The 14,194-nt window shown below is 41.1% G+C and overlaps 1 protein-coding gene across 1 annotated transcript in view; it reads right to left on the reverse strand.

The window, feature by feature from the left end:
- Nucleotides 1-401: 401 nt before the first annotated feature.
- cep89 (centrosomal protein 89) overlaps nucleotides 402-14,194 on the reverse strand; it is a 50,219-nt gene continuing 36,426 nt past the window's right edge. Inside the window, exons 17-18 of the mRNA XM_076078087.1 lie at nucleotides 12,221-12,369; nucleotides 402-3,047 (exon numbers count right to left, since the gene is read on the reverse strand). Coding sequence (XP_075934202.1) covers nucleotides 2,738-3,047; nucleotides 12,221-12,369 — 459 coding nt within the window. The 3' untranslated portion in view covers nucleotides 402-2,737. The remainder of the gene's footprint in view (nucleotides 3,048-12,220; nucleotides 12,370-14,194) is intronic.

Below are 14,194 nucleotides of genomic sequence, written 5' to 3' on the forward strand. Positions count from 1 at the left end.
GAAATAATGTGACGAGCAAAGTTCTAAATCGGAATCCGCTATATTGGCCAAGTATGCGGGCACATACAAAGAAATAGTTCTCTTTTTTGCATCTTTCTCAATTACACAGAAATAGAAATAACAGCTCGGGACAAGGACAACTAATCAGGACATATAAAGGTAAAGGATAGATAGCACTGTTATGTGCACATGTATGAGTGAAAAAATAGGTGTATATATAAATAGGATATACATATAAATAAACAGCACCAATTTCCAACAATTAAATAAAAAGTAAAACGTTAATATAAAAGTCAAATGTTCTCTAAGTTGTAAACGAAACAAACAGTGCAAATAAATAAATAATGAATGAGTATACATTGATGGATGATTATTTACAATATGAACATGTATGTACAGAATCAGAATCGGAACTGTTTATTGCCAAGTACGTTACACATACAAGGAATTTGACTCGGTGAATGGTGCATAACAATAAACACAGTGCAATAGAGAATAGAGAGAGTCATAATTGTGGTGTGGGATTGGGGGGGGGGGGGGGGGCGGCACTAGGATGGGTGGTTGAGAGGCATGGGCCCCTGGAGCTGGTGGATGGGGTCATGGGGTCAGGACTGTCCCATTGTCTTTCAAAGCGACAGGCGGAGGTCATTAAGATAAGATAAGATAATCCTTTATTTGTCCCGCAGTGGACAATTAATGGACATAAGTACGTATACATTAATGACCTCCGCCTGGCAAACGAGTTTTACTGTCATTTGAAAGACAATAAGACAGTCCTGACCCCATCCACCAGCTCCAGTCCCCCAGTATGTACGTACATACAGAGGTCTATATACTGTATATACAGTGTGTAGGATTTATATTGACAGTGACAGGTGATATGTACATTTAAAAAAAACTAATTCTGCATCACAATGGTAAAAATCGAATCTATAATGGTAGCATTACATATGTTGGTGTTAGAGGGATATTGAGTGTATGACTGATGTTAGTGTTCATCAGAGGTAATGCCTGCAGGAAGAAACTGTTCTCGAGTCTGGCTGTTTTGGGGAGGGGTGAGGGGTGTGAATGTGGATGCTTGCTTTCATATTTTTTAACGATCCAAGAGCCTTTTATTAGAATTTGAATTGCTTTTACAGGGTTATTTAGTTATTAGAAGGTAGTGGTTCAGAACCAATTCATTTTACACGTTTTAAACAGGCACATTTCTGTCCTCTGAATAGCAGACACAGTGCAGTGTACATGCATGTGTACATACACATACTGCTTCGGGTAAAAATATCTTTACACTACTTTACAATAACAACTTTGCAACAAGCATTCCCTATTTTGAAGAGGAGATGATTGGGGCCTATTTGTCATGCTGGGTTGTGCTGAATGTTTTCATGGATATAGGTCCCATAACTTTCTATTTCAGGGATGCAGAAGATGTTTTGATATTAATGTAATATCTGACCTTCACCGTGCTAAATTCCTTCAATTCTAATTTCCTTTAATGTTACCTGATGAAAGGCAAAAGACCAGAACGTTTTTAATAAAGTCAGTGCAAGTGTCAGACGGTGTGCAGGATTCTTCTCAGTCTTGTGTTTTTGGTGCTGTGCAGATGCCAATAAGACTTCATAGCGTTTGAATTCTTAACTTCTTACATGGTGTGAATCTGTGTTGTTAGATGAATGTCAAAACCTTTTCAATTCTGTTAAATTCTATGATATCTAAGAGTAATTCTTAGCCATATTTTGGCTGTTTTGATTTTGGTGGCAGGCTGCCCGTTTCTACGATTACACCAGGTATTAGACGTGTCCCTCGTCACTTTACAGATATAATACGTGTCTGAGCCACTGCACCGCCGTCATGCTGGTCTGAGATCGTCAGCAGGGATTTGTGGCACATCTCCATTCAGACAGTACTCTGCCTTGTGGTATCAGTCTAATGCAGCAGGGCTGCGGTAGTGCCAAAGAGGTGATGTTATGTGTTGTGCTCTGAAATACCATCACTACTATCTTCTCCAGAAAAATTGCTCAATGTCATTTAGTCATTTTGAACATCCTTCTTTACCTGTAGCTTTTCCATGTCTGCCTGTTCTGCACCATGTAATATTGCCACCGTGACAATGATAATACCATTATCACATGTGCCCAGCAGGTGGCAACATTGGCTAAATTCTTTAGAACACAACAGCCTTAATCAAGTTAAATAATGCAACTTTCTCCAATATTGGGTGAACTTGTTAATCTATTATACAAGTTGGCATGGTCTACAAAACCCTGAGACGAATTCAAAAATACAAATAGATAAAAAAAAAGTCTTTATAAAGCGGATACATCTTGGCAGACTTTCTGACTACCCAACCAGATGTCAGGTATATTTGGCCATGCTGTCAAAACTGAGCTGCTTTATTATGATTTTTTTCTCCAATGTTTTATATGTTTTACTTCAATCCTTGTGTCCTTGCAGGACAATTTAAAAAAATGTAAGTGACCTTACCCAGACTACTATTGCCTCCCCTTCACTGTACATACTGGTTTCTACTTGAGACATGTGCTTACAAAGTACTTAAATACAGTTATGAGTTTGTTACAGAGGACGGTGCAAGTTTTAAGGGTTAATTTTGCGAAACAAAGTCGATCTGACGATGCTGGTACGTTGACATGTTCAGGACTGTAACTAGTGTAGTTATCTACACAGTCTATCTTGCCGTTGTGAGCAAACACACCTATGGTTTATGGCTTCAAGAATCTTAGCAATAGAAATCCAGCCCATGCTTATGTCTCTCGTCCAAGGGGTTGTTTTGGTGGTCTGAGTCAGATTTAAATATGGACCTTCCCTGGAGCCCAGGGCTTTGATAGGAGGTGAAGACGAGAGGCCCGGAGCTGTGCGTTTGATGCTGGGTGGCTGCAGTGGCCTCGTCTGGAGCCTGAGAAGGCCGGCCAGGAGAGGCGCTGCCGTGATGGTCCGCAGTGAGCATCGAGTCCAAAAGGGTCTCTCTCATCTGTTGGTTCTCCCTGGATGCTGCCTGCCACACCACCTCCAACTCTTCCTCTACTTCCCTGGAGGAGCAGAGAGAGGAGAGAAAACAAGGAGGTCAGTTAGTCAAGTGCAAGCTGATAAGGTGATGTAAAGGAAATAAAAAAACAGAAGAAAGTTCTGAGAATTTAATTTAACAATTACGAAAGAGAGAAAATAATACTATTAATGTGTAGGCTGACAATCATAACTAAACCCAAATGAAAGGTGCTCTTAAGTTGAATAACCGGTGATATGCAGCATTGATGTGGCCATGAAGCTCATTCATACATCATTCATTCGTAGTCCTCACTCCTCCTTATCCATAAACACTGGCCTCCTGGGAATACAGTTGCATGTGTCATCTCCTCTCCCAAATATTTCTTAAGTAGTGCCTGAAGCATTGTATTTTTTTAAATGAAAGAGAGAACGGCTCATATCAGCAATGGGAATGTGCTAGAGCACAATCGAGGCTGTAGTTGCTTTGGTTAAATTTCACAGTGCTGGGAATATAAAATGGTCGTGAGTAAAATGGAGGATGTGGTAGCGTGCAGGAGACTAAATCAAATGTCTTCCTGTCATGTCAAAGATGTTTACGTACTGCTAGTACTACCAATCAAATGGCCAGATTCATAAGGGTTGTGCCCCTCGTTTCTGTGCCTGGATACCAGCGCGTTATTTATCCATGTGTGCTGTAGACACTAAAGAAGTGTCAGTTTTGCATCCGAAGCGTAATGGTGGGAAACTGAAATGAGTCAAATATGATGAAGATCAGAAGACTGATTTGTGAAGATGTAACAGATCTATCAGAATTACTAACTGCTTGTGTTCAAACACTGTTTATTATCTATGACACTTTACCTAAAGTCTCTACCTGTCTGTTTGTTGCTGTCAGGGATATAAATCAACAAATTGCAACCAGATCAGACTGAAATGTGCTGGATAAACAGCATTTGATTTAGCTGATAATCTGGAGCTTTAACCTACAGAACGTTAGTGTCCATGACACGCTAAATCACTTTGGCTGGTAGTATTGAAACCCGGTAAAACAAACCCCATTTAGGATTGTATTAAACCTCATATATCTCTCACCACACAAAAACACATTCAATTGTGGCGTATTTCAATTAGAACTTATACATTTTTTTTCTAAGTCAGTGTGTGTGGTTTTACATTCGAATGGCCACAACATTCACCTTCACGTTAGTAAGGATGTTTAAGCTACCACATGAACTGGCCCAATGCAGGGAAAAGTTAAGTGTTTCTAAATAAAGAAGCAATCATCAGGCTCTGCGAGGGTGTTACACCGCAATCAGATCATATGGGAATAACTGTCAGTGGTATGATTGTTAAAGGATCTGACTTGGAAGCGTCACACATTCAAAATCAACGGATGCCATAAAACTCGGTTTTCTATTCTTTTCCTCCAGATCAGTTTCTTAACACGAAGAGGGATGATGCTATTTCAGCATAATCAGCACAATGAGAGCTGTGATGACATTTGAGTCCGTCTCACCGTGGATTTAAAATGAGCATAATGTCTCAAAATGTGGTCTGCCTGTGGTGAGAAAAACATATGTGTTCCGTTCCCATTAAATGTGGCCTCAAGCTTTCGTTTTAACGGACCCTTATTAACAATAATTAAACAACATGACTGAGTTTAAATAGGCCATGCCTAACTATCATTTTTAACCCAAGCAAAACCGGTTTGTTACTCTGCCAAACAGCAAGAGCAATATCTCTGTTTAACTATCGATAATGTCCTCACAAAAATGAGCACTTTACTTAACACCATTACAGTAGTTGTAACATAAAAAAACATTTTGTTTTATTGAGACCCTGTCAGACAGCTGTTGTTGCTCTTCTTTTGTCCATTACTTTTGCATACGATAGTCTAAATACTATGTCCATCAGCTGTTATAGGTTTGAGCTTTTTGCCACGTTCTTGATAAGACTTGACAAGCACACAGACAGGAACATAAACAACAGCCGTGACAGTAATGCTGTAAAAAGATGTCAAGGTCCAGAAATGTGTCCATTCAACACATCATCAATCACAACTCATTTGGAATAAAAGCCATTACTGAATCAAAGAAATAAAATAAAAACACCTTTCTCTGGTAGATGCCTTTTACCCTTTCACAGTCGATGCTGTTACGCCTGTTGAGACCCAAGTTCCCCACTTACGTCACATGACGACAACTGGTCCAATTCCCTGACAACTGAGCAAACTCTATTCGCTAATGAGGACCGTGAGATGTGTTGTAAAGCTTCAGGAAAAGCAAGTTAAAGCACCATGAGTTGAGATCATTTATTAAGGTCAAAATTGGACTTGTGTTCTGTGTGTGTGTGTGTGTGTGTGTTTTCTGTAAACATTTAAAGTAAAAGATAGTGATATTCCACATTAGAGTTGACGTTTCACTGTTAATTCAGTTCATGATTAAATCAAAAACCGTTCCATCAATGTTGGCCATGTTCTTCTCATTTTATGTATGATTTCACGAATCAACAACTTATTATTCACAGAGAGAGACAAAAGAAGGAAGGAGTGACAATAGAAAACAATACCAGCTCCAAGGAGACAGCACTGCAATTACCCGTGTGCGCTGTTATTGCTATAATGGCTGATGGATTAAAGCTCTTTCGTCAAAGGCGGTTGACACGTCAGCAACTGAGGCAATCAGCTTCCATGTCTGGACTCAGTTAGCCGCTTATTACAGCGGAGGGAACATCAGCATAACTGTACAACTCAAATATTGTACGTGTGTATTTGAAATGAAGTGACAGGCTAAAGAGAGGGTACAGCTACACAGTAAAAAAAAAAAACACTTTGGACACACACAGGATTGGGGATATGCTTTTGTTGTTGCTTTTCTGTCTAAAAGCAGTGAAACATAAAACACGACTAATAGTCTACAGCCATGCTAGCAGCTCTGTGAGGCTGTCCTTAAAGAAACATTTGGTAAAAACTAATTTAATCATCATCTTATTATATTGTAATTCATTTCCATGCATGCTGCTCAGAGTAACAGCACACGGTCTCCCTCGCACAGTCCTGCTCTTAACAAAGCTAACAGCTAACTGTAACGGTTGCATTGCAACGCTCGAGACTTTTCTTCTAGCGCCACCATGAAGTTCACATTTGTGGTTGGGAGTGAATTGACGTGCGTTAACTATTGGATGGATTGTCATGACGTTTGGTACAGACATTCATGTCCCTCTTAGCGTGAATCGTAATCATTTTGGTGATCCAACGGCATCATCAATTTGTCCAATATTTGCCCGTCTGTCCGCAACACCAAAATAGTATTTCACAACAATCAGTATTTATTGTTTTAGCCGGCTTTATCTGATCAACACTTGGATTTAGTTCAATTTTCAGGACAAACAGAACAGGCTTCGGGACAACTGCTCGTACGTAGTCAGGACTGTCCTGAATTTGACGGGACATCTGGTCACCCAAGCCTCAGCTGTACTTTGTTTAGTGCCAACTAGAAAATGTTCAATGCAAACACACTAAACTAAGGTTGTGAATATACAAATTTACAAGTTTATATCAAATTAATTGAGAAACACCTTGAGATATATGATTTCATTTTCTACGGGGGTTCCCCAAGTCACTAATACGACACGAGGTGATAAGACTGTAAAAACTTTAAAAACCCTGTTCAAGTACTTATTTTACATTCTGAACACAAATATGAGCATGGTTGTTCTCTAACCTATTCAAGTAGTTTTGTGGCTCATGAATAGTTTATGATGGTCGAAAGGATCATTTTGGAGACAAGTGAAACTATCTATTTAGTTGTTTATGTATGGGGACCTGATTCCTTAAAAAACGCACAAGATTGGTTGTAGATGGGGTTTGAAATACAGAATTTTCAATGTAATCTAAAATCATCGAGTCGCTCTGACATCACAAATGTATCTGGAAAGCATTGACTCAACTATGAGGGGAAGAAATGCTTTCACTCTTATTATAATGAAGATTAAATAATGTTGTTTCTTTGAGTAAAGACCCGCACAAACTCCGTCGTCTGCTCATTACCTGCAGCCCAAACAGCATGCATATATGCGTTACCCGTGGCAACCACACTCTGCATCGCTTCCTATGCAGATACAAAGACACGTCTTGCCGCTGTAAGAGGTGGAAAATTAATCAGGAGCATGTCTGTTATGTGTACGTGTGTGTGGTTTGGTGGGAAAGCTGTGGTGACCAGTCGGTTGCTCAGCAGCAGCTCTTCTATCTCAGTATGTCTCCATTACAATTATAGCTCCAGTAAGCTGCAGCCATCTTAGGATTCGCTCTATCGCTCTGAGACAGAATCCCCAATCAACATCCTCCCCCTCTCAACATCCTCACCCTGTCAGCTCAGACACTAACATTATTCAATGTTATCTGAGCAGTGGGGTTTATAAGTCTGGCTGGGAGGAAGAAACAGGGAACCGCACAGGCACCAGCATGAGACAATCCGTCCTGAAGTATCGCTTCAATAAAGTCTTTGTCCTTCTGTTCCCTAACCGAAAAGTACTGTGTCATCTCGCAAATACACATGGATAATTTAATAGTCCTCGAGCCAGATAGAGACTGCAACGGCTGAGTAGTAGTCAATTGTAACATCCACACATGTCACCGGCTTTGCTAAATTGAATCTGGCTATTCTCAGATCCATACCTTAGGAGAGGGTCTCAGAGAAAGTTTTCAATTTGTCGTCCAGCATGCTTTGGGCGATACTCGGACATCATTCACATAAACTTTTTTTATGGATTAAAGTTTTGTGACTAAAAGAGGTTCTGGATTGATTCTTCTTATAAAATATTCAAATATGGCTTCTGTTTTAGGAAAAAAACTAAACATTTGTAACACTATAAGCAACTAACAGGTCCACTGTGGGTTATTTCAGTGGAATTGAGAAATGGTATCTTGGTGGTGGTTGCAGCTCTACAAACGTATTATAGATTCTATATGTGAGGGGAGTGCTGCTATTAGCAAAGTACTCCTACTACGTGCCAATGGCAGACTTTAGATCACAAAACAAACCTTCCCAAGAAGCTGGGGAGACATGCGTACAAAAGAAAGAACGGTAGCTACTTGTGTAAAGTTTGCCATATAATCACCACCCATCACTGTCAATTCCATGCTTCCTTGTAGTACTTTTTAAAAGCTGTTTTCTTGAAACCGATGAGCCCTTACAAGGAAGTACGAGTTATAAAGCACTTTGTCACAGGAAGTAAGGAACAAGTAACAAAAGAGAAAAAGAGAACCGGCCATCTTTGGTCCTCTCTGCTGGATGCAGCAGACACAGAACACCTCCTGAACCTGATGGGAAACCAAGGGATAAGGCAATACTACTAAAATGTTTTTATCTGCATTCATGGGCTTCAGCATTAATGATGCATGAGGTTCCAAGCGTGTGCGCCATCAACATAAAAAGTCAACGATTTACACTGCTTGTTTTCCACTGAAAACAGGAGAATTCAGACTGCAGCAACCACAAGCTCCAACACACTTGTAAGGAGGAAGACTCCATTTAGATCAGAATTACAACTGAAAGACTGTGTCACTAAGCTGAAAACAATATCTAAATAAACACAAGTTTACCCTGTATGTAATAGTCCAGGGCTGCACCCTGGAATGGAATCTACAAATATTTTACACAAAAACTATTACAGATATATACCGTATTTTCCGCACTATAAAGCGCACCGGATTATAAGGCGCACCTTCAATGAATGGCCTATTTTAGAACTGTTTTTATATATAGGGCGCACCGGATTATAAGGCACATAGAATAGAATAGCGTCGTAAGCGTGTCTCTTGAAAGGTGCCATTTTGGGGTCTTTATACACACAAGTGGTGTTGGACTAGGAGTAAGCACAGTACCGGTGTTTACCGCGGTGCGGCTTTGTAGTTTACCAGTCGTACTGAAACATTTTGACAGAGCGCCGTGTACAACCAGTATGGATCAACCAATTAACCAATTGATCCATATATAAGGCGCTCCGGATTACAAGGCGCACTGTCGTTTTTTGAGAAAATTAAAGGCTTTTAAGTGCGCCTTATAGTGCGGAAAATACGGTACTTAACTCTCTATGAATCCATTCTCCAACAATTCTCAGTACATTCTTAATCATCAATCAATTTCAACCAATTCATTGCGCCCTCCACAAAATACCAAACACATTCAATCCCAAAACACAGTCTAAATGTAGTGTGAATGACTGATATTATCAGGTGAAAGAAATTAAATGAAAGCATATGTCCCAATGCGAATCCACTAGAGACTTCAGCTACCTTTATCGAGATCCCTCTCTGCTCATATGTGGCTTTCTATGTGTTTGTGGCTGGACGTGGGGAAGACGGGACTGCTTTTGGAGGGGAAAAGTGAGCTGAAGGCTCAATCCCCTCCTGAGCTTCTGGAAGTCTCAAGACAGAGGCTGCAGAGAACTCAGCAGGCAGGCGGTAATCACAACCTATCAGCAAGTCTGCTGCTATAGCACAGGAAGAATACAAAACAGTGCATCAGAGAGGAAGAGGCAGACTCTTCTTCTGTGTGGAGGTGAGAAGTTTGACTTCAGCTGAGTGGATCGCTACCTGGCTGAACGCCTAATGCTTTAGCTGAGAACAGGAACTCACCACCAACTACACTGATAGTTTCACTTGTTTGCTGTAGCTGGTAGACTAGTCTACTCTATTATTTGGGGGTCAGTCAGGGCTTCACCCACACGCATCCCAATGACTCACAGCATCCAGGGTAGAGCGCGTGTTCGGTAAATCTGGCGGTGAAAGCAGTTTCACAAGGCCAGCAGGACAGCGGTTTGTGGTGACGTAAAGCCGTTGCAAGTGCCGTGAATGATGTGCTTGGTAGTGTGTGTGTGTGTGTGTGTGTGTGTGTGTGTGTGTGTGTGTGTGTGTGTGATTTGTCATTACGATGCCCTCAGGGCCGAGCAGGACAGGATCTTCTCACAATCTGATTAGCTAGCTTTCATTTGATAGCAGCGGGCAGCAGGCCCAGGGACAGAGCTAAAAACAGACACACCAATGAGGGAATAAAGGGGAAGTGGGAGATCGTTTCAGGAGCAACAAAGTACCAGTCGAGTTTTTCATGGCTGTCACACTGTAGCAAAAGTCTTCCTGAAAATCTGTCCCAACTCAGATGATTGGCTACATGACATTTGTCATTTTTTCATATCACCCTGTCATTTCAGTTATTTTGGTTATTACATTACTTCCCTCACCAGGACAATTCAATTAGCTTAATGGACTACGATTATCATTTACAAACAGCCTTCATTTACAAGATTGCTATTCTTCTTCTTCTCTTCTGACATTCTAGCACCAAGTAGTTCAAAAAAGTCAAGAATTTATATGTATATAACCACAAGAAAAATCCCAATTAGATTTAAATAAATACAATACTTACAACATGAAAAACATTGTTAATTTTGCATCGACACCAATGATTACCCACCACCCTATGCTGTTTGTCCCAGAAGTAGGTCTTTCTATGTAGTTCTAACATGAAACGCTTCAGGCAATATGCAAATCCTGTTGAAAATCAGATGTTTCACCCCCAGCCATCTAGCACCTGTAAATGAGGACACACAGTGGGGATCGGAGGGTTGGTAGTAATGGACGGTCCTAAGGGGGTTAACTGTGTTGAGAGAGAATTTTAGAAGAGCTGTGTGATCTGCTGCGTGCAGTGGGTTAACGGGGATTTCAGCATCTACATCTATTATACTGTACAAATAAAACCCGGAGAATACATAGATACACAGTAGCAAAAGAGATGATGTCTTGCTCTTGTAAAATGATGTGTTTTGATGCATTATCAGGCTGTGTTTTTGTGTGTACTCTCACTTGTGACTTGTTGTCCTGTTGTGGGTCACATTGTGTCACGCAACGCTCCAAGCAGATGCAGGACACGCGGGGCAGCAATCATGCTCAGGTGTAGTTAAAAGTATGCATTACCCGCGGCTTGAAGCTTCTTTAACTGATTTTTGTGGCCACTTGGGGGCAGCTGTGTTTGTGTTTGTACACAAAGCTATTTCTATGCATATTTCTGTTACATATATTGGTTGTAGCAGATTTAAATTTGGTTATTGAAGTTACGGCAATGAACTTTTAATTTTATACTGATGCTCATGACCGACATAAGCAAAGAAGATATCAGCGGGAACATTAGCTATTTCTATGGAGTTATTCTTAATCCCCGTCATCGGGTCTGATTTCCCCACGAAATGTGATGAAATGATTTTCGCAGGATTACCAGACTCTCCTTCCTTTGCCTCTCTGGGAGTCAACACGGACATTACACAGCTGGAGGCCCAGGCCGTGTTGGGGGGAAAAGAGAGGCACTGGAGAACCAGAACCAGGACTGAGCGGAGCAGACTGTCAGACCCTGCTGCAGTAAAACAAGAGGTTCTTTAAAGGGACTCTGGTGCTCGTAAAAACTACAGCTTTTGTCCACAGGGACCACCAAAACCAACACAAAATGAAAGTTCTATGTAGTAGCTATAAAGACTTGTGACCAACGTATGTACATCAATGCAAAAGGCATTTAAGTGAGTGCTCTCTGGTGGACAAACTAGGTAAACACTTTTTCTGAATTATCTCAAATTCTGGCATGTCTGTACTGTACTGTCCCTGTGATGAGCTAAACCAGATGATAATGCCTGGCTTATTCTTTTTGAGGGAAACAATGTAAAAAAGACGGATTATTAACAAGAAGGCTGACACCGATCTGTTCGTCTAGACATCTCCATCTGTTTCTTGCCAGTAATTGTCTTGTTGATGTGACCGGCTCTGCCTTCATGCACACCTTACGGCTGCCTCTCGATGTCTCTGCTCTCCCTCCCTCCACACACACACACACACATACATACACACACACACACATACACACACACACACACACACACACACACACACACACACACACACACACACACACACACACACACACACACACACACACACACACACACACACACACACACACACACACACACACACACACACACACACACACACACACACACACACACACACAGTCTCCTCTCTCTTTCTCCTCCTTCTTTCATTCACACATTCTCTCCCTATCCTCCTCCCTTTTTCTGCCCGTCTGCCTCCGACCGTTTCTCCTTCACTCTCTGTCTCTCTCTCTCTCTCTCACTCTCTCTCTCACTCTCTCTCTCCTCCTCACTCCCCTCCTACCGTTTGGACTGCAGCAGTCTCTCCTCAGCCTCTTGTCTTTCTCTTAGCATCCTCTGCAGGTGAAGGATCTCCCTGTGGTAAGAAGCTGTCCTCCCCTCCGCTGCCTCCTCCAACACTGCCAGTCTGGTTGACGCCTGCCTCCGGTACACCTGCACATACACGTAAACACACACACACACAGAGGAATGAGATGTGGAGTGTTGCTATGAAGGAGGCGGATTTACATGAAGGACAGCGCATCAGAGACAACTGGGGTGGAAGAGGGGGAGTCACACACATTGGGACAAGGTGAGGAACCACACACACACACACACACACACACACACACGCACACACACACACACACACAGACACACACACACACACACACACTCTAACCTGCAGATCTTCACTGGAGAGGCTGATGTGGGTGCATGTGTACTTCTACTGGATTTGGTGTTAATTGTTTTGGATTTTTGTGTCCAGAAAATAATAGTTCTGTTTGAGACCTATATCTAAGTTATTGTATCAGCAGATCAGCGGCTGTTGAGCTGTGGACAGTTGAGAACCACTGCAGGTGGTGCAGCACACACACACACACACACACACACACACACTCATATAAGTGGCATACATGTTCATTATTATGTGGCTAAAAAAAGCAAAAAGAAAGCAAGTAAAGTAAATCAATGAAAGAAAACACTGTTAGAGCAAGAGAGGCAGAGGAAAATGCAAATGGACAAAAAGATTCTGTGGGTTGCTGCTCTGTCCTCTGCAGCTGGATATTCAGTGAGGATAAAAAAAAGGTCTGTAGGACACACACTGTGTGTGTGTGTGTGTGTGTGTGTGTGTGTTTGTCCGTTATTTGTGTGTGTGCATTGGAGTTTATTACTCTGTCTGCTTGATAAAGGGTAAATCAAACAAGTAGCTTGCTTGTCTAGATTTGATTCCGAGACATTTGCACAGGAGTAGTAATGAAAAGCGTGTTTAAATACTGGTGATAGATTTGATACTGATTTAAATCTCTGGCTGTATTTCTGAAGCTATCCTATCTCTTCTTTTAATTTAGTAAGTATGGTACAAGATCAGAGGACTGGTGAGTTGTAATTATCTGAACACAATGTGTTCGCACAAAGCATATTTTACCCCCAACTGCTCCTGCCTATTGTACACGGAGGGCAACAGAGAGCAACCATGGCTTCTCTTTATGAAGCCTTTTTCAGAAAAGTGCCAACAGACGGGCAAATGCTTTTCCCTTAGCCAACCAATCCCTAAACGACTGTACCTAAACGACTGTACTCTAATTAGTGGTGTGTGTTAAAGACCCTTTGGAATTGTATTAGGAAAATCAATGATTTTAAATTACATTTCACATTTCCTACGATTCGGTCTATGGTTGTGGTTTTAGATATTTTTGAGCATCGTTTGTGGCTGACAGTTTTGTAATTTCTACACATTTTCCCCTTCACATTTTTTATTTTACTGTAAAAATGTTTAATGTAAAAATGAATGTTTGGGCCTCGCTTTAGAAAGAGAGTTTGCTCTCAAAGAGATGATGAAAAGCATGAAAAACAATAAAGTAATTGCCTGCGATGGACTTGAGGGCTAAGAGCATGTCAAAATGAGTTTTGCGCTGGGTAAAAAGGACTTTGGGTCCAATTACGTTTGACAGTTTTGAAGTCTCTCTATTCCCGTAGCTAAATGTGACTGTTTCTTCCACATGGCTAGAAACTGTTGCAAAGAGGGAGAGTACATCTTTTCAAAAAAAAAATTAAAAATTACATAATTTCCAAACCAATAGTCCACCGAGGAAATACAGTCCGCAAAGAAGAAAATCATCAGCTCATCATCACCATTATTGTCACCCATTTTTATAAAGAATAATCAACCTCCTACATCAGAGTCTACACAATGGTGGGATTAACCATGAAATACATTATGTAGCTTTCCACCTTATCTTATCAACACACACAGAATACAAACAGAGCCATGACA

Source organism: Anarhichas minor, unplaced genomic scaffold (assembly GCF_050575085.1).
Source record: "Anarhichas minor isolate MPS153535 unplaced genomic scaffold, ASM5057508v1 ptg000062l, whole genome shotgun sequence".
NCBI lineage: Eukaryota > Metazoa > Chordata > Actinopteri > Perciformes > Anarhichadidae > Anarhichas > Anarhichas minor.